Raw genomic sequence first — 20,019 nt, forward strand, 5'->3', positions numbered from 1 at the left:
TCTGGTTACAAATCGTGAGTGTTAGCTCACCCTTCAGTAAAAATTCAACTGTTGAGGTTTCAAACAATCTTTTTCCTGGAAGCAAAGTAGTTGCGGCCGTCCAACAACTAAACTAATTCAACCGTTTTGGTGTATTTCGGGAAAAGAAGCCAAGTCATATAGATATAGCTACCAAATTCAGAAGTTGATCAAAAGGGAAGAAAAAAATGTTGGCCGCATAAAAGAGCCTTATCTTTGAAAGACATGTCTGAAGATTCAACAACGCCGGAAAACTTCACGTTCCCTAGGGCTGCGGTTGCAGCGTTCAGGTTGGGATTCATCGATGCGGGATACAGTGGAGACTGGTCGAGGATTGGAGCCATCTCAAAAGAGAGTGAGGAGTTGCTCAAGGTTGCTGCATTTCTAGTTGTTCCCTTATGTTTGTTTCTCATTTTTTTCTTTCTCCAAAGAAGTTGACGATTGAATTTTTAAGATGGGATTGTGTATTTGTGTATAGTTAGAAGTGTGGAGTGAAATGATTCTCTGAATTTCAATTCTGCTAAAATTGCTTTTTTTTGGAACAGCGTTGAAATTTTATTAAATTCAAGTGCTTTTTGAAAAATAGTTTGAAGTGTTTCTTATCATAAGTACTTTTTAAGTTTTTCTACCTCAAAGAGAGACTTTTTTTATAGGGAGCAACTCTGCTAATAAGGCTACTAGTGTAAACATGTCGAAATTTCTATTATATATTCAAATGATTTATTTCAGTGCTTTCTAAAAAAGCACTCAGGTGCTGCTTCTCCTCGAAGAAATGTTAGAAAGCACGTTTAAAGAAGTCTTGCATCAAATCCAAAAGATCTAAGACACAATGTAAAAATATTACATGCCTATTTGTCAGTTGAAATCAAGAACGCTACGTATTCTTTTGCTACATTTTTGTATATATGGATACAGAAAATTACAATTACGAAAGAAGAAATTAATTGACACAAAACTTCGTTGCACTTCATAATTACTACTTGGGTTTGATTTTCGCTGAAACAGTGTATCCACCGCTGTAATCAAGGGAGCCGGTGCTGTCATTGAATTCCTTTTTCGGCAAGCCACCGTTGTAGGGATGTTTCGGAGCACCCTTTGATGCTGCAAACTCTGTGGCTGATGAAGATGCTGATGTTGAGTTTGTGTTCATCCCATCGTTCTGCAGAATGGTTTCGATAGCCTTCACAACTTCACTCATCGTGGGACGATCTGCAGCTGATTCTTCGACACATTGCATGGCTAGCTCCAAGAACCTCCCAAACCCAATAAGAGTTCCTGAGTTTCGAATGTTTCGATCTATTAACTCCCTCAAACCGTAATGCTCTTCGTCATTCTTGTCCATCACCAACTGTACCTCGCGGACAATGTATTTTCCCTTCTCGATTGGCTGCCTAGCAGTTATCAGTTCAAGCATAACGACTCCAAAGCTGTATACATCGCTCTTCTCGGTCAATTGTTGAGTCATGTAGTACTCAGGATCCAGATAGCCCTGAAAGTGTAGACAGTAACTAACAATACAAGAAATGTTGAAACTGGAAAACACGATTTTCCTGCTTAGTGCTTACCCTAGCATATCACATTTTAGGTAGTTATAAATGATAACATTCGAAATGCTTAATTGTAAACTTACCATTGTTCCTTTGACCTGAGTCGATACATGTCCTTTTCCACTGTCATTGACCAGCTTCGACAGGCCAAAATCTGCAACCTTCGCCGTTAAATGTTCATCTAATAGAATATTGGTGGACTTCACATCTCTGTGAATTATAGGAGGATTTGCAAGCTCATGTAGGTAAGCCAGTCCTCTTGCCGAGCCAAGAGTGATTTGGAGTCGCCTCTTCCAATCGAGATGAATACCAGATCTCCCTGCAACTCGTATTAGAACAAATCTTATCATTACATGTTAAATCAATGGTACTAAATGAAGCACATAAAACTAAAAATATGAAATAGCGAAAAGTAAAATCTAAAACTGACCTGACAAGCTTTCCCTAAGTGTTCCATTAGGCATATACTCGTAAACCAGCATCTGCTCTCCTTGTTCGAAACAGAATCCCAAAAGACCAACAACATTTTTGTGATGAACGCGAGAGAGCAACTCAATTTCAGTCGTGAACTCGACACCTCCCTGCATTGATCCTTGCTGAGCTCTTTTGATTGCTATCACTTGTCCATCAGAAAGCATGCCCCTGTAAACCTATGGATAGCCAACCGAAAAGTACAGAAAAAAAATATTTTAGCTTCAAGCACAATTTCATAGATGTTACTGAAGGAGTTGTATATATACCTTCCCGTAGCCGCCAGATCCTATCTCATTACTGTCAGAGAAATTATTGGTGCACTTCTTAAGCTCATCATACGAAAACCATCTTGCTCCCTTTAACTGTGGTGCACTGCCACTATCATTTCCGCTTGGCACCCAAGAAGCTGGAAGATAGAGGAGAGTAGTGAATATAAGCTGAGCAGTATCTAGTATTAGTGACAGAATTTCAGAATGATTTCTTACCGAAAGGTCTGCTTAAACCAATGGCTCTTTCCACACGTTTCCTTTGCCTAATGGCGTAAATTCCTACTACCACAAGGCCCAGAACAAGAACGAGACAACTAACTGATATCCCAACAATAACACCAGTGCTCATAAAGCTTTTATGTGTGACTGAAACAATTCGGGTTTTTTACTGTCATTTTAATTGATCTTCTAATGCAGGGAAGGTGTATATGAACACTGTGATTTAAAATTACCTGGGAAATTATATTGAGCTGGAATAAAAACGAAGGGTCCAAATCCGTCTGGCGGCATGTTAGGCTGACTGCTCATAACAAAACCAATCCTGCTAATCTCAGACCTATTAAAATATGTTCCAGTAGGTGGAAAGAGAGCCACATGTACTTTAAGATGGTCATTGTTGTCGAATAAAGGGTTATCAAGTGACACTGAACCGGGAGTGAGGTGAAGTTTCACCCATTGTTCTAGGGATTGAAACAGAGTCCCATTTGTCAAATCCCTGAAAGTGGGCGCTCGGAAATCCAGTGTTCCTTCAAAAGGATATCCACATTGACAACTCTGAGGGCTTGGCTGCTGACCCCCAGGGCATGTAATGGATGGACAATCCGTTCTAGTAGCATACGTTTTTGTATTTGATTGTAGAGGCTGACAGTACTGACTCGAGCTAGATTCATTGCACAATGGGTTCCCAACAAGTCTGCAATATGAAAAAGTCACAACTAAGAATGATTGTCCCATGAAAATACAGAACATCATAGAAAATTAAGATCGAGGCCTGTGAACCATCTTACATTAATGTATTTTTGTACTTATAACTCTGGGTTATTTTCTGAATCTGATTGTTCTGCAGATCAACAAGCGTCAGTTGCGGACTGATGTAATCACCCATGTTAAATGTGTCGTTAAACGCGTTGTTTTTCAGTTTCCTGTCGAGTAACAGAAAAGATGAATGGCCAGTTTACTGAAATTGCAGCACGTAGATGAATTATTCCGTTATTCTCCTTATACTTACACTTGCTGCAATGACTGTATGCTGAACATCTGCTCTGGCACAGTCCCTTGAAGTGCTACATTTTCTAAAACGCTGGCATCATAACAGTAAATAATTTCAAAATGATATCACAATAAATTTTTCACTGTCCTTTTCCAAGGCTCATCAATATATACCAAGACATTTTCATGTAACCTCCACCAGACTTACATAGTGGTGAGCGAGGGCAAGGTTGAGATCCAACCCGGAGCTTCTGATGGATCAAACGAGTTGTAACTAAGGTCTCTGAAGTAAAATCATTAGGATTTATCAGTACAACACAAGAACAACCCGGAAAACTGAAACTGCAAATGACAGCTCCATGCCATGTACTCACACATAATTGAGGGCATTCAATCCAGTTAGGTCGGGTAAAGGGCCGTCCAAATTGTTGTGCGCGATATTTCTGGAAGAGAATATAAAAACCGTGTAAAAGCTGATTAACCATCACTAAGATTACGGTAAAAGCACACCAAAGTATTTTCTTTGAGAGTTTGTACTCACAATTTACTGAGATTTTTTAGGTTGGAGATATTTGAGGAGACTGGTCCCGTCAGAGCATTCCTATCAAGCCGCCTGTTGCAGAAAAGAACGGTTTTAGTCTAATAAGTGTCAAGAAGCAGATACGCTTAAATGTGGAGGAAAAAGAAAATTCAAGATGGCTTTTTACTCACAGAACCTCGAGAGTCTGAACGGAAAATATTGTTGATGGAATAGTCCCATTGAATCTATTTCCATCAAACAATCTGCAAATAAAGAATGACAAGCAGTTTAAGTATAGAACATAAACTGATAGACAGAAATTAGAAACTGATCGTTCGGATCAACTTACACATGGATCAGTATCATCTTGGAGCTGAAAAGTCCGGGTGGAATGGTACCTGAAAGCTGGTTCTGGTTCAAATGGCTGCAAATTCATATAATCTGTTTAATGTTTACGCAATAAGCAGTGGCATAATCCTTACTAGAATTTCATTTTCTTTTCAGAATGGAGAGAGTTTCAAAACGGAAAATACTGACAAATGTTTAGCCTTAAACAGTTGGTCTAAGCCGGGGGTAGTGCCGCTTGAAACTGGGAGAGGTCCAGTCAACTGATTGTCTGCCAGGTCCAGCCAATAGAGGTTGGAGAGATTACCCAAAGAAGCAGGTATACTACCGGTGAAGTTATTCGTATTCAAAGCCCTGAGAAAAACCAAAGTTATATGAACTTGGGAAAAGAAAAACATCATATTGGTTTGCACTAACAGTATGAATAATTAGTCCAATTCTTACAAGAAGGTTAGCTTTCCAAGTTTCCCCAATTCACTTGGAATAATTCCACTGAAGCTGCAACCAGCTAGGATCCTAAAAGATGGAAACAGTCTCGTATAATTATCCGATATAAAAACTCATGTTCCATAAAGTTCAAAAGGTGCAGATGTGAAAAATAGCTGGGTAAATTGTTCTTACAGGAAGTTTAGATTGCTCAGATCCCCTAATCGTGGAGAGAGAGAACCGGTGAGGCCTTTGTTGAATGATAGATCCCTGCAACATTAACGTTTCAGCTTCGTTACAAAAAGAATTCCATCCCGACTCTCATGAAATGGTAGAACTCTCTTAGTTATAAGGATGGCAACGGTTCGGTTTACGGACGGAAATGCTATATCCATCCCCGTAACCACGAAAATTAACTATATTCATAACTGCAAATTAACCATCGAGGATTATCCATAACCATATTCACCGGTTAATACATTTTCAATCGATTATCGGTTATATCCATCTTCGTTAAAAAATTAAAAAAATATATATATTCATCCAATTGATGCACTCTAAATTTTAGTAGATACTAATTCCATCATTAAATAGCAACATCCAAGTATGTTGATGCACAAAATCAGTAAGAACTTTGGTACAACAGAAAGTGTTAAGTTTGTGATCTTCGCTAGATTGCTCCGGTCACTAGTGTGGATAAGTATGTAAATGGATAAAGACAGGGAAGCAAACACAAGATGTGCATGGTTCACCCAGATTGGCTACGTCCACGGAGTAGAGGAGTTCTCATTAATTGTGATGGGTTTGCACAAGTACATAGGATCAAGCTCACCTTTAGTGAGTACTAGTAAATGATTTAGTACAAATGACATTAGGCAATATTGTGGGAGAATGATCTCCTTTTATAGAAGAGAGTTTCTAGCTTTGTTTTGACATTGACATGTGTCGTGTTGTGATTGGCTTTCGATGCTGACACGTGTCGCGCTATGATTGGATTTTGATGTCGACACGTGTCACGCTGTGATTGGCCTCCTAGTTGGAGGGAAACTCATCTAGGTCATTGACGGTATAACGTTGACCGGTGCTTGGTAGTTTCGGGATTGGTCAAGTATGGTATAAACAAATTACAAAAAACATAACAATGTATTTGAAGCTGTTTATGATAAGCCAATATGATAAATTGGTCCAATAAAAAAAAAGGACAAAAGCAAATACGAAAGGAAGACAAAAGAAATTGATTTAATGAATTAATTTCTTGATAGTGAGACTTTTGAAGAGAGATGAATCTGATAAACTTGGAACATTTCATAATTGATATATAAAATGATTCAATGAATTAATTTGGTTAGGTATAACATTAAGAGTATTGAATTGATAAGGTTGTTGGTATGCCCCATGCATGATGTTTGGTGCATAATAAAGATATTATAGGGTTTGATGCATGCATAATGAATTAGTATAGGGAGGGTTCGGTGAGTTGAATAAAATTATATTATATATCAAATACACACACACACACACACACACACAATATATTCAATTCGGATTCGGGGACGAATATGAATTGGGGGCTCCTATAACCATTTCCAAAACCATAACCGAATAAAGTTCACAGTTTTTCCCCATATCCATACCATACCCAAATTTTTATATCAAATCCAATCTATTCAAGCGGTTATCCACGGTTATCGGGTTTAACAGTTAGAATTGCCATCCTTGCTTAGTTACACTTAGGACCTCACGCGTTGAGAATTAAAGAATTTTGAACGCGCCTCACTTTCTGAGAACCAAAAACCCAGAAATAACCTGTTCGTGCTTTTTCTGGGTGAAGTCCTCGAGGATGGGTGGAGAATCAGTTTCTTCACCGATTGAATTTGGAGCTAATGGTCCTGATTCTTCCCGATCTGGTAAGAGAATTCATGGGATTGATGGACCAAATTTGGATGCTGAACGTGACATGATTGATCTGCACTTGGAGCCTAATGTGAGTTTCAAAGACAAGCTTATGAAATCAACTCGATGACTTGACTCGGTTGCTGTCCCTGATTTTTAGTGTGATCCTGATCTCGTTGACAGGGACGCTTCCTTCTCTTGTGAGGTGAAAGGGTCTATCGTTAGACCATCTGCAACCGAAGGCTGGCCATATGGCTCGTTTCAGCCTTTTGGTCCTCCAAGATATTAATATTTTAATAAACAGTATAGGGCATATTTGCCTCCATCTCCAATTGAGGGCCAAAGGGTCATAGGGCTTGTTTTAGCCCTGTCACAAAAAATCGTCTTCAATCGAATGCCAAAGAGCCATATGACCAAACATAATTTATTATTTAAATTTAAAAACTACAACTTAAATTTAAAAACAACATTAACTTATATTTTTTAAATTCATAAAAAAAACAATTTGGCCCAAAAAAAAAAATTGAATCCAACGGTAACTAGCCGTTGCATATGAAAATTTGGCCTAGCATTCCTGTTTGATATAACCGACAGCAATATTTTTATATTGTTGTTTGTTATATCTGACAGGAATACTCAAATTTCTGGCCCAGCCTGGGGTTGGCTGGTTGGCTCATTTGGGTCAGCCGGTTGGCCCTTTGGCCTAACCCTCGGTTGGAGACGGTTTTTGGATTTTTTTTGGCCATTTGGCCCTTTGGACCCTTCGATTGGAGATGGTCTTACGTTCTCTGAAAAAGCTGTGAAGAAATTTGGTAAAGATTGGCATGATGCTCTGGTCATCAAACTTCTTGGGCGATTGCACACTTATAATTTTTTGTTGAACATGCTAAGGCAAAAATGGCAATTAAAATGAGGTATGCAACTTATTGACATTGATCATGATTTTTATATTGTTAAATTTGATTTGGAAGAGGATAAGGAGTTTGTTTTAACTGGTGGACCTTGGATAATTGCGGGTCAGTATTTAATGATTCAAAAATGGAGACTAGGATTTGTGCCTGCAACTGAGGTTATTACTCATATGGCTATATGGTTTAGGATACTGGGTGTTCCAATTGAGTATTTTAATGTTTGGGCAATGAGGAAGATAGGTTGTGTGCTGGGAAAACTGTTGAAGATTGATGTAAACACCAATCCTCAATACAGGGGCAAATTTGCTAAAATTTGTGTTGAGATTGATGTGACTGAGCCTCTTGAAGCATTTATTCAAATTAATAAAGGAAGGTACGATTTGGAGTACAAGGGTATGCCAGAAATTTGTTTCAGATGTGGTTGCTATGGGCATAAGAGGGAGAGTTGTCCTTGGAGCATTGATCCTATGGCGGAAAAGGTTGATGGTGGTGAAAATGAGAGTAATAGTATGAATATCGATGAGCCTATAGTAAAGTCTGCTTAAAGTAGCGATGATGTTTCTACTATTCATGGTACAAGGGTGCAAGTTAAGCATAGAGGTAGACCTCGGAAAATAAATAATGGACATGGAGGTGTGGATGTTTGTTTTAATGGGTAGGGGTCAAGGTTCAGTGCGCTTAATGGGGAAGATAAAAGTCTGAATGAAGGCAATGTGGGAAGTGGCATAGATGGTGAGAAAGGTGAGGGTCTATTGAAAGGAAAATTTGGGTGGCTAGGAAGAAGAAGGAAACTGGTGATCGGGATGCACTTGCTAAAATCTCTAACTTTGGTCGTAAGCCAAATGCTCCTTCCTGACCGAGCACTAATAATTTGGGGCAGCTAAGACAACCTTTGGTGAAAAGGTTAAGTTCTATTTTGATTAGTAATGTTGAGGCTCAGTCGTTCAAATTTAATTTTAATGCCTTCAAGATTGATATGTACTATGGTTCAAATATGTCGAAGGGAACATGTATTTTTGGTCACCAACCATCTAATGCAAGTGGCAGCGATGTTGAGTTAGCTACGTGTGATCTGGATCCAGGTGAAGAGATGATGAATACTGATCATGCTATTCTAGGTTCAATTATTCAACGATCTTGTTCATCCGAGGATTCTTATTCAGCTAAGTCTGATGAGATGTGTGCCTCCCATATGGAGGCAACCCTTATGGGTTGCTAGGCTTTATGCTTTGGTTTTATTTATCTCCTCCATGTTTATGATGAACATTGTAGTATGGAACTCTAGAGGTGCTGGTTGCACCAAGTTTAAAGATAATGTTGCAGAGTTAATTAATATTCACCAAATGGAGATTTTGGTTATCTGTGAACCCATGATTAGTGGTTAGAAAGCTATTTCAGTAGTAAAATCTCTTGGTTTTCCGTGCTTTGAGATTGTGGATGCTGTTGGCTTCTCTGGTGGATTGTGGATGTTGTGGAAGGATTCTAGATTAAAGGTGGAAGTTATCGGTACCATAGACCAAGCTATTTCTGTTGCTGTGAGAGGTGTTGGTCAGAACCATTGGATTTTCACAGATGTCTATGCTAGCCCTTGTGTTACTAAAAGAGAGATATTGTGGGATTATTTGGATTTTGTAACCGATTGCCAACAATTGCCTTGGTCAATTGTTGGGGATTTTAATATGTTGTGTGTGGAAGATAAACTTGGTGGTGCTCTATTATGCTGATTAAAAGGCTTCAAATCCTGGGTGGATAGGAATTATATGATTGATCTGGGTTTTATTGGTCCTAAATTTACTTGGACTAATAAAAAAGTTTTAGAAAGAATTGATCAAGGGATTTGTTATATGAGTTGAATGAGCCTTTTCTCTGAAGCTTTTGTTCACTATTTCCCCCGAACCAAGTTAGATCACTGTCCAATTAAGATATGCTTAAATTCTCATCATTCATTTTCTCCTAAGCATCGTCCTTTTCGTTTTGAAGCTATATGGTTGAGGCATGAAAATTTTAAGGAGTTTGTTGATAGTTATTGGCGTAATGGTGGAGGTTCGGTTGTTGATAAAACTTGTGCTCTTGTTAAACTGCTTAAGAAGTGGAATATTCAAGTCTTTGGTCATCTGAAATAGAGAAAGCGCAGACTTCTAGCAAGAATTGATGGGATTCAAAACGCTTTGTGTCATGGGCCTAATAAATCTCTTTCTAAATTGGAGGATGAGTTGATTTCTGAATATAATGTAGTTCTAAATGAGGAGGCTATATATTGGCATCAAAAGTCTTGGTTGAGGTGGCTTCAAGAATGTGATCGTAATACAAACTTTTTTCATCTCACTACTATTGTAAGGAGGAGAAGAAATAGAATTGAAGGGCTCATTAACAATCAAGGTGCTTGGATATCGGAGTCTTTTGATCTGAAAAAGTTGGCAGTGGAGTACTTTCAAACTATTTTTTCGCATGGGCAAATGTCTAGCAAATGGAATCTCTTCCTAATCTTTTTCCTAATATACATAATGATGATCGTGAAGCTCTTATCAAAGATATCGATATGGTTGAAGTCAAGGAAAGCCTTTTTAATATTGGAGGCCTTAAAGCTCTAGGTATTAAGGGTTTTCCTGCTTGCTTTTATCAAAGTCAGTGGAATATATGTGCTAATGATATCTTTGAAATGGTATGGAATGCTTTTCAGTCAAGGAGATTGAATGCGAGGTTAAACAGTGTGCTGATAACTTTGGTCCCTAAAATTGATAATCCTCAACAGATGTTGAATTTTAGACTTATTAGTCTTTGTTGCACTCTTTATAAAGTACTCTCTAAATCATTGTTGCTAGAATCAGACATTTTTTGGCTCATCTGATTAGTCATAATCAGGCTAGTTTTGTTCCTGGTAGACAAATTTTTGACAATATCCTTATTGCTTAAGAAATTCTTCACAAGTTTAGAATTTGAAAAGGCCAAAAAGGATTTTTAGCTTGGAAAATTGATCTGTCTAAGGCTTATGACAGACTTAATTGGAAGTTTATTGAGTATGTATTGAATGAGGTTGGGTTGCCTTCAAATTTGGTTCAACTTATGATGGAATGTGTATCCACCGTTAAGTACCAAATTTGTTTCAATGGTGAATTAACAGATTGTTTTACTCCTCAAAACAATATTCGGCAAGGGGATCCTTTGTCCCTTTATTTATTTGTGCTATGTATTGAGATACTCTCTCATTTAATTTCTGCAACTATGAACAAAGGAAGGTGGAAACCTGTTAAGGCTTCTCAATCTGGACCTGGGGTCTCTCATCTCTTTTTCGCTGATGATTTAATTTTGTTTTCTGAAGCTACTCCAAAGCAAGCAAGATTAATGAAAAGGTTCCTTGAAAATTTTTGCAAAGCTTCTGGTCAAGCTGTTAACTTTGAAAAATATGTTCTTTATTGTTCTCCAAACACGTCCAAGGTTGTTGTTAATAGTATTAGTGCAATTTATATTTCTCCTATCTCTTAGAGTCTTGGGAATTATTTAGGAATGCCTCTATTTCAAACTAGAGTTTCAAAGGCTACTTATTCGGGCGTTATTGATAAAGTTCAGAAGAGGTTGGCAACTTGGAAGAGCAAGGTATTGTCCATGGTTGGAAGAATTACCTTATTTCAAGATGTTACCTCGTCCATACTAGTTTATGCCATGCAAATGACCAAGCTTCCTGCTAGTGTGTGTGAAGAGTTAGACAAGTTGAACAGGGATTTTTTATAGGGGGATACCGATCAAAAGGAAAAAGTTCATCTATGCCAATGGAGTATGGTTTGCAGACCTAAAAGTAAGGGTGGTTTGGGGATTAAGAGAGCTTGTGTAATGAATCATGCTCTTTTGGCCAAGTTAGGGTAGAGGATTCATGCTAAGGACTTTGGTCTTTGGTCTCAAATTTATCAGGCCAAGTATTTGAAAAGGTTATTCTATTTTAGACCCCAAAATTCATGAAAGAACCGAGTGTTCTTATTCTTGGAAAGGAATTCTGTATGGAGCTAATCTTCTTAAAAAGGGCATGACTTGGAGAATTGGCAATGGTGAGAGTGTGAAATTTTGGAAGGATTCATCGGTCTTAAATGTCCCTTTAATTGAAACTATTGATGTTGCTAATATCTCCAATATTGATTGTGCTGTCTCTGAGTTTTTAAGTAATGGTTGGTGGGATCTTGAAAAGCTCAGAGATGTGTTGCCCAAGGATATGGTTGAAAGAGTTATATGTCGGCATGCAGGTACTACTGGTGTAGGAATGGATAAAATTATTTGGAGATGTGTTTCAAATGGAGTTTTCACCGTTAAATTAGCTTATAATCTCTTCTTTGATGGAGAGGATTTGCCTGATTCTTACTGGGATTTTATTTGGAAAATTAATGTTCCACCTAAGCTAAAAGTTTTTCTTTGGTTGATGAGTAAAGGGAGATTGCTTTCTAATGAGCAGCCAGTTAGAAGACAAATAACTTCTTATTCTTCTTGTATGATTTGTTGTAACAACCCGTCCCAGATTTATTTACGAATTTTACGGAACGAATGGGTATTTCTGTAATTTTACGAAAAAGGGGATATTTTATTTGGGATTGCCTTAAAACCTTAAAAGGTGAGTCGGGTGAGACGCTTTTTCTTTTTGGTTTCCCGATTTCCCTTCCCCTATGGCTACCAAGTCCTCTTTCTTTCTCCACCTTCTTCTCTGTTGTCTTCCTTGCTCTCTCTTCACTCTCTCCCCCGAAACTCTCCCTCGACCTCACCCTTCTCTCCTCACCGGCAAACTCACACACACACAAACATACATACATACGGGCAATTACCATCACACCACCGTCACCACAAATCGGACCCTCTTGTCTCTCCGACAAGGTAAGTCGAACTCACCTCTAAATCTTCCTAAATCGGGTTAAGAAAAGTGATTAGGTAGCTTTTGAGACGTTTTGGGATATTTTTGGACGCAGGAATACCCGGGGAAAACTCTTTCTAGTTTTGCGGCGAAGGTCCTTGAATCTCAGGCCATTTGCTGGCCAATCCCGACCTCGACACGTCTCATCTTGGTACTACTCGAATCCTCACTCTTTTATCTTCATTTTGGTATATTATATGGTGACCTTTAGTTGAGTCTCAGGCCTTTGAGCCATAGAGCAAGCCCAATTGGATAACCCAAAACCCTTTAACCCAACCCAAAACATTGGGCCGGGCTTAAAGCCCAAACCCATCTAACCTTTCAACCCAACCTTGTGGCATGTTGACCCAGCCCATTAGACGGGCTGTTTACCTGATGGAATATTTCGTGGAGTATTCCCGTGTTGACTTTTTGTTGACTTTTTCAAAATTTACCCAGGACCCTTCTTAGGGTAATTCGACGTCCTGAATCCATTTCTGACGTTCGTTTCCAAATTCAATTGTATAGTATAGTTTTATTAATTGGGACCCTGTATGTGCTTAGGGGCAATTGTTATGGTGTTTTCGTCTTCGCTAGTTTGCATAGCACTTCGGCGGTAAAGTATCTGTGAGTGGACCCCTTCTAAAATGAATGTTTTAATAGTAGAAATGCATATATGAAAAGCATGATTTAATGATTACGTTTTATGAAATGTTTTATGAGATATTATGCTATACTGAGAATATTTTAGAATACCATATTTTATTGAACTGGTGTTCTTTGTAGTTTATCTGATGGATGACGATATACTACTTACAAACATGTTTTTACACACCCTCTTTATAGTATATATGATGGATTACTATATACTATGAAGTGGCTTTGAGTTATATGATATATGTTTTTTTAGAATATTATGTTCAATGTTTTGTGTGTATCTAGTGGTCACTGTTTTGCCTACGAGCGAGGATTTGTTGTTGGCTACGGGCCAAGAGAAATAATTTCTAGCTTTGGGCCTAGAGACATGGAGCTGGCTGTAATACCTTGAAATTTTTTAAATATATGTTTATGAGATTTATCAAAAAGGGGAAAAGATGAAAATACCCTTAGTTGGCTATATTGAATTTTTCGAGGACATATTTTATCCCCGTATATTTTATCATATTTCTTGACATATCTGGATATAGGACGATTCCACCAGCGTGTAGGCAAAAACCGTTTGTGAAATGGAGTTATAACGAAGAAGTTATTAATGATTGCAGTTGAGGACAAAATAGTCATGTTACCATTTATTTTGGAAGGCTCCAGAAAATCTGGAGCAATGGGAGTGTCACGTGAAAGGCAGTGAGAGGGTGGAGAGCACGGGACCAATCAAGGAAGAAGGAAATGAGGGAAATGAGAGAATGAAATAGGGGGAAAGAACTGGGTCTTCCTTCAACCCGTTTTCTCCATATTTTTCGATGGTTTTCCATCAGATTTCCCATGAATTGGACCTAGCCACCACTCCCAATCATCATCTAGCCCTTCCCTCTTCCATTTCCATCCAAATTTAGAAGAAAATTGGTTGTAAATGGGTGAAGAACGTCGATGGGTGCGACGGGTTCGTGAGATGATTCCTCAAATCTTGAAGCTATTTCTTGCAATTACCACCATTAAAACACTTTTCTAGTGGCCAGGAACAAAGCCCAAACATTGGTTGGGGTGGTAGAGCACCGAAGGTAACAGATCGAAACCACCCATTTCTAGGGTTTCCGACTGGTTCGAGTGAAATTGAGGTGTTTCCATGCCGAATTGCACTTTGGCCTAGGTATGAAAGTTATTCCTCTCATTGCACTTTGGCCTAGGTATGAAAGTTGTTCCTCTCATTGAACTCGACGCATGGCCAGTGGGCCGAGCTGCCAATTTTGATATTCTGAAATCATATTTGATATGCATTTGGTGTGATCACTTGTTTGAACGTAGTTAGTGATTGTTAGTCACTTGAATGATTTTCGGAAATGAGTTAGAAATTGAATTGGTGAACTACGAATGGCTCGATCCCTTCATAGGGTACGTAGGCAGTCTAATGAGAAGGTTAGATGTAGCCATAATAAAATAATTGAGATTAATCTTTTATTGAAAATTGGCTAAGAAAAGGAATTCGGGCATATCTTAGTAATTAGCTTCCGAAGTAAATTTTGGGTCGTTACATGGGCATTGGGTCGGGAGACAATAATCTCTGGCTTAGGGCACAGAGACATGGTTGTTGGCTGAGAGGCGGGAGATATTGTTATTGGATACCACTATTTAGCACACTATATACAAGATATGTTTTATGAAATGTTTTATGGCATGCTAGGGTTTTTGGAAACCTATCACATATTATGCTATTAGTTTTCATAAAACTTTGGGGGTTAGTATGTTGTTAATTGTTTCAGTGTTATTTTATATATATATCAACTTGGACCACTCATGTTTGTTTTGCACCCCCTCAGGATTTAGAATCGAGGCATACAATCCTGGCATCAAGGCACTTCCGCATCGGCATCTTCGAGTCTTCTCGGTGTAGGACCCACTACCTTGTCCATTCAATTTTATTTTATTTGTTTTAGTGTTCTAGTTAGTCGTATGCTTTGAACACGTTCCTTAAATGTATATTCATTGCCTTTAAATTTCTATTATTTTATTCACATTTTTGGTTCTCATGCATTTTAATATGGCTTCGTCACTTTTGGGTGTTGGCCAGCACGTGCCTACCTTGGTGTTCGAGGAATATCAGGGTCGGGCGTGTCACTTATTGTGGACCAATTGAATCTATTGCTCATATTTTTAAAGATTGTTCCAGGGTTGTGTGTATTTGAGAAAGTATGGGAGTTCTAAGGCAATTGAGGAATGCCCAAAATCTTGAGTTTAAGGCTTGGCTGCTGGCAAATCTGAAAGTAAGTTCAAAAAGGACCAATGAGGGTGCTTAGTGTACTCTTTTCCTTTTTATTTGCTGGTATATTTGTAAATGGAGAAACAAGCAGATTTTTTATGTCAATTTTGTCATGCCTATGGATCCAAAAACAATCATCATGAGAGATGTGGCTGAATGGTTGAAGGCTTGTGTGAAGTCTTTCGTTAATCCTGTCAAGAGGCAAATTTCACTCTCTTGGGATCATCCTGATGTAGGTTGGTGTAAGCTAAATGTGGATAGATCTAGAAGGACAAATTCTAGTCGAATTGGGGCTGGTGGCGTACTAAGAGATCATAATGGCAACTGGTTAGGTGGCTTTGCTGTGAATTTGGGACAAAGGCAAGTTTGTGATGCTGAATTATGGAGTTTATACATTGGTTTACAGCTTGCTATTGATAAGGGTGCTACTGATCTTCATATTGAGATGGATTCCAAGGCTATTGTTATGTTGTTGAAGCAAACCCAAGTTGATAATTTCCATCCTTTGGAGACAATTATGCATAGCTGCAAATTAATGATGAGACAATTAAGGAGGTGTGAATTGAATCACATTTACAGAGAAAAGAAAATTGTGGCGAATCAGTTGGCTAGTTGGAGTTATAATATGGATATTGGTGTTCTTGTTTTTTATAAGCCTCCTATTTGGATTAGATCAGCTCTCATTGATGATGATGCTGGAGTCCCTTTGACTCGTTTTGCTGTTGTTTTGTAGTTCTCTTTGGGTTGTAATCTCCCTTATCGACAAAAAAAAAAAAAAAAAAAGAATTCCATCCATAATCAAGATTGAGCTAAACAAAATAACTGACACTGCAAAAATAAAACATGTTTTATGCATTTTTTATAATTAGACATCAAATTTGTTATGTTGCTCAGTTGATAATTTACTTCAAACATAATGCTGGTATGAAAGAGGAACAATCACACTCACAAGGATCTCAACTCAGAAAGCTCCGCGATGTCGCTTTCAATTTTCCCTTTCACGTTCATTCCTGATAATCCCCTGCACAGTGAACATTAAAAGAGGTCCTGGTTCAAAATCTGATTAAGAAAGTAAGCAAGAATGCCCATAATTACAATGATCACATTAGAATTCGAAGATGAACAACACTCACAATGCAGTCACCCTCAAACCGTTGCAAGTGATGCCATCCCAGCGCTCCCCACATGGATCGTTTGACTTGCCCCAGCTGGGTGGAACATTGCTCCATGTCTGCCTCAAAGATTGGAGTGCATTAGCTGGATCAACACACATTTAAATCAATCAACTACCCTTAATAGGAACAATGAGGGTTTAGAACGAAATTTAACCAAAACTTCAAAATAATTCACATTAGACCAAAATTAAATGGACTAATCGCTAATTACATTGTAACGACTTGTCTCAGATATTATGTAATGGGAGGGCAATTCATAATTTCATTATGGGTGAGATATTTTATTTTAAATTGGGGTTGATGATTGGTCTTAAATAGAGAGCCACTTGGGGCCTACTCTTACAAATTTGTCCCCCGAACCACTATTCCCTCTCCCTTTTTTTCTTCCCGAACCGTGACCTAAGTCCCAACCTAAAACCAACCCAAACCTTGGGCCTTTGTGACCCAAGCCCAAATTTGTATCAAACCCAACCCAGGTTCAACCCAATAACCTAACCATTGGGCCATGCAATCGGCCCAAACCCAAAGCCCAATCTACTACCCATTAGCTTAGGCCCTAACCCACTAACCTAACCTTAATCTAAGTCCAAAACCCTAAACCCTAACTAGTTCCAACCGAACCCATTTGACCCGGACATGTTTGACTAACCCATTTGACCGTTGACTTCCGATCACCGCTGACCGTTGACTGGTCAATGTTGACTTTTGGGTTGACTTTTTCGGGTTTCGTCCAAGACCCCTCATAGACTAAATTCGGCGTCCTGAATTCGGTTTAGATGTCCGTTTTCACGAATTAAATCATTTTAGTATAGTTTAATTAATTGCTACGCTTATGTGCTTAGGTGCAATTGTTAGTAGTATTTCCATCCACGCTTATTTGCACGGCTCTTCGCCAACGGTGTAAGGTAAGTGGACCCCTTCCAAAATGCATGTTTTAATTTTTAGAAATGCATACATGAAAAGCATGGTTTAATGGCTACATTTTATGAAACGTTTATGAGTAAATTAGTTTCATGCTTTACGAATTACCATGCTTTATCGATTTTACGTTCTTCGTAGTATATATGATTGATGACTATATACTACGAATAGGTTTTACGATATGATGTTTTAGCTACTGAACTCCGATTAAAATAGATATTGGAAATATTATGTTAATGTCCTTATGTACTTAGTGGTTATTCGAATGTTACTGCTTATGGGCAAACAATACTTATATGATTGGCTACGGCCGGGTGTGGGTTGGATACATATGATATATATATATATATATATATATATGATTGGCTTCGGCCCGGCGTTTGGTTGGTGCCTACAGGTGGGAGATATATGATTGGCTTCGGCCGGGCATGTGTAGGGCCTACGGGTGGAAGATATTTATATTGGCTTCGGCCAGGAGATGTAGTGCCTACAAGCGAATGATACTGCCTACGGACGAATGATCTACCTACGAACGCGTGATGTAGAACCTTCAGATGACTGAAGAAGTGTTCTATATGCCTTCGAGCAAATGAAATATTATATATATGTATATGCCTTATATATATACGACTACTAAGCACACTATATATAATATATGTTTTATGAATGTTTTTATGGCATGCTAGGGTTTTGGAAAACCTATTATATATTACGTTATTGAGTTTTCATAAACTTTGGGGGTTGGTACGTTGTTGAATAACTATTTTTGTACTACTTATATATATCAACTTGGTCCACTCATGTTTTGTTTTGTGCCATCTCAAGACTTAGAATCAAGGCGTACAATTCTTGCGTCAAGGCACTCCCGCATCGACATCTTCGAGTCCTCTCAGTGTAAGACCCATCTCTTTGTTCATTCAATTTTATATTATTCTTTTTTAGTGTTTAGGATTAGTTGTATGCTCTGAACACGTTCCTCAATAGCATAAGCATTGTAATTAAATTTATAATTTTTATTTATGTTCGTTACTTCACATGCATGTTAGTATGGCTTTGTCACCTTCGGGTGTCGGCCAGCACGTGCCTACCTCGAGTATTTGAAGGATATCGGGGTCAGGTGTGTCAACACACACAAAAGAATCTATACCAAGGTGATATCCCAAACCAATCACATTGTGTCACCGTTTTTACTTTCCCATATAATAACAGATGATTGATTTGGAATATTGTCACGGAGAATAAGAAGATGAACATGATATCACAAAAAACCTATCAAGTCAACGGATATGATGCTAGCTTTGAAATTGTAGACAAAAGTAGAAACTACACAAAACCCAATTTTCCCAAGAATTAAGAGATCAATATATATATATATATTGATTGATACTTAAGACTATTACATACCATCATCCGGGTGTGTAGAAGAAGAGACCACATGAATTCCAGAGAAGCAGAAAACCAGAAAGAGCTGCAGTAGCCGCATGGTTGCCTTGGGAAATTTGTGTGTGAATCTGTGAGACCGATCAGCTAGTAAGCAGAAGCCAAAAAGCACATTTGTACAAAATTTTACTTCCTTGAAATGTAAAAAAAAAAACACTTTTCAAACATATCTTCTTCCACCATACCAACTACTACACCACTTGGATGGTTGGAATTTTATTTAATGAAGAAATAAGAGTCCCACGCATGCATGTACATGCCAAATCTCCATGTTCCCACCAAGCATCCAAAAAAGTGCTTTTTTTTTTGGAAGCTCTGCTTATTTCTGAGCAATGAAGCTGGATTTCCTGAGTTGGGTTATTTCAACTGTCTCCAAAAAAATACCCTGCAGGCTACAATATCTCGAGAGAGAGAAACTAGAGAGAGAGAGAGAGAGAGAAAGGCTTAGGGCTGGCTTTTTTCAGCTTCTTTTAAATGATTAAGCCTTGTCTTAGAAGCCAAAGCAATTTGATTAAACCCACAAACCAAAATCATCTGATCTTTCCAGTTAGTCCAGAACAAAAAACAACCATCATCCTCATCACTCTCTATCCGTAATCATAGTCCATTAGCATAGAATTAGATGAAATTAAACTAATTAAATAAAGTGATTAAATTAATTAAATAAAGTGGGAGGTTTTACCGTTTCCTCCGCCTGCCCGCGCGATTTGAGAGAACAAAACGCATAATACAAATACAGTGAAGGCAGCAATATGAACAAGCAAAGCAGGTTTCTTTTGAATATATGACCAAATGGGACTCTCAATTAAATTATGAAAATTAATTAAGATTACAACTTGCAAATTAAAGGCGACGGGCTTCTCCTCCTTCGGCTGGGACCGATTCCTGGTTTCATCCATTTTCTTGTTGAATGAAATAATGAACACGGTTTGGTCGTTTTCTAAGGAAATATCTTATATGTTCAGAACTAATCAAAATTAGATAACGATATATCGATCACATAATAAGGACATAACAATCAAATATCGACAATCAACAATTGTAATTTAAAAAAAAATCAATTTGACCAATTAAAATTAAGAGACAATAC

At 38.1% G+C, this 20,019-nt stretch overlaps 1 protein-coding gene across 1 annotated transcript; it reads right to left on the reverse strand.

Annotated features, from left to right (window-relative positions):
- Positions 1-824: 824 nt before the first annotated feature.
- LOC103434046 (leucine-rich repeat receptor protein kinase HPCA1-like) lies at positions 825-19,798 on the reverse strand. The gene is made up of 20 exons (XM_029101361.2): positions 19,612-19,798; positions 18,894-19,000; positions 16,527-16,650; positions 16,343-16,414; positions 5,004-5,078; positions 4,827-4,898; positions 4,575-4,736; positions 4,387-4,461; positions 4,229-4,300; positions 4,059-4,130; positions 3,892-3,960; positions 3,726-3,800; positions 3,537-3,608; positions 3,316-3,450; positions 2,761-3,221; positions 2,525-2,674; positions 2,306-2,445; positions 1,996-2,215; positions 1,649-1,884; positions 825-1,507 (listed from the first exon to the last, which is right to left on the reverse strand). The coding sequence occupies exons 1-20, from the start codon at positions 19,653-19,655 to the stop codon at positions 995-997; spliced, it is 2,946 nt and encodes a 981-aa protein (XP_028957194.2). The 5' UTR covers positions 19,656-19,798; the 3' UTR covers positions 825-994.
- Positions 19,799-20,019: the final 221 nt, after the last annotated feature.

The sequence above is a fragment of the Malus domestica genome, chromosome 04 (genome assembly GCF_042453785.1).
Source record: "Malus domestica chromosome 04, GDT2T_hap1".
In the NCBI taxonomy this organism is placed as follows: domain Eukaryota; kingdom Viridiplantae; phylum Streptophyta; class Magnoliopsida; order Rosales; family Rosaceae; genus Malus; species Malus domestica.

Excerpts from the sequence above, each read along its gene's own strand:
- LOC103434046 (XM_029101361.2), bottom strand. The coding sequence starts at position 19,655 with ATGCGTTTTGTTCTCTCAAATCGCGCGGGCAGGCGGAGGAAACG. Across the intron at positions 16,651-18,893 it reads TTCTACACACCCGGATGATG|CTAATGCACTCCAATCTTTG; the intron begins GTATGTAATAGT and ends GTGTTGATCCAG. Across the intron at positions 4,899-5,003 it reads CTGAGCAATCTAAACTTCCT|GATCCTAGCTGGTTGCAGCT; the intron begins GTAAGAACAATT and ends TCCATCTTTTAG.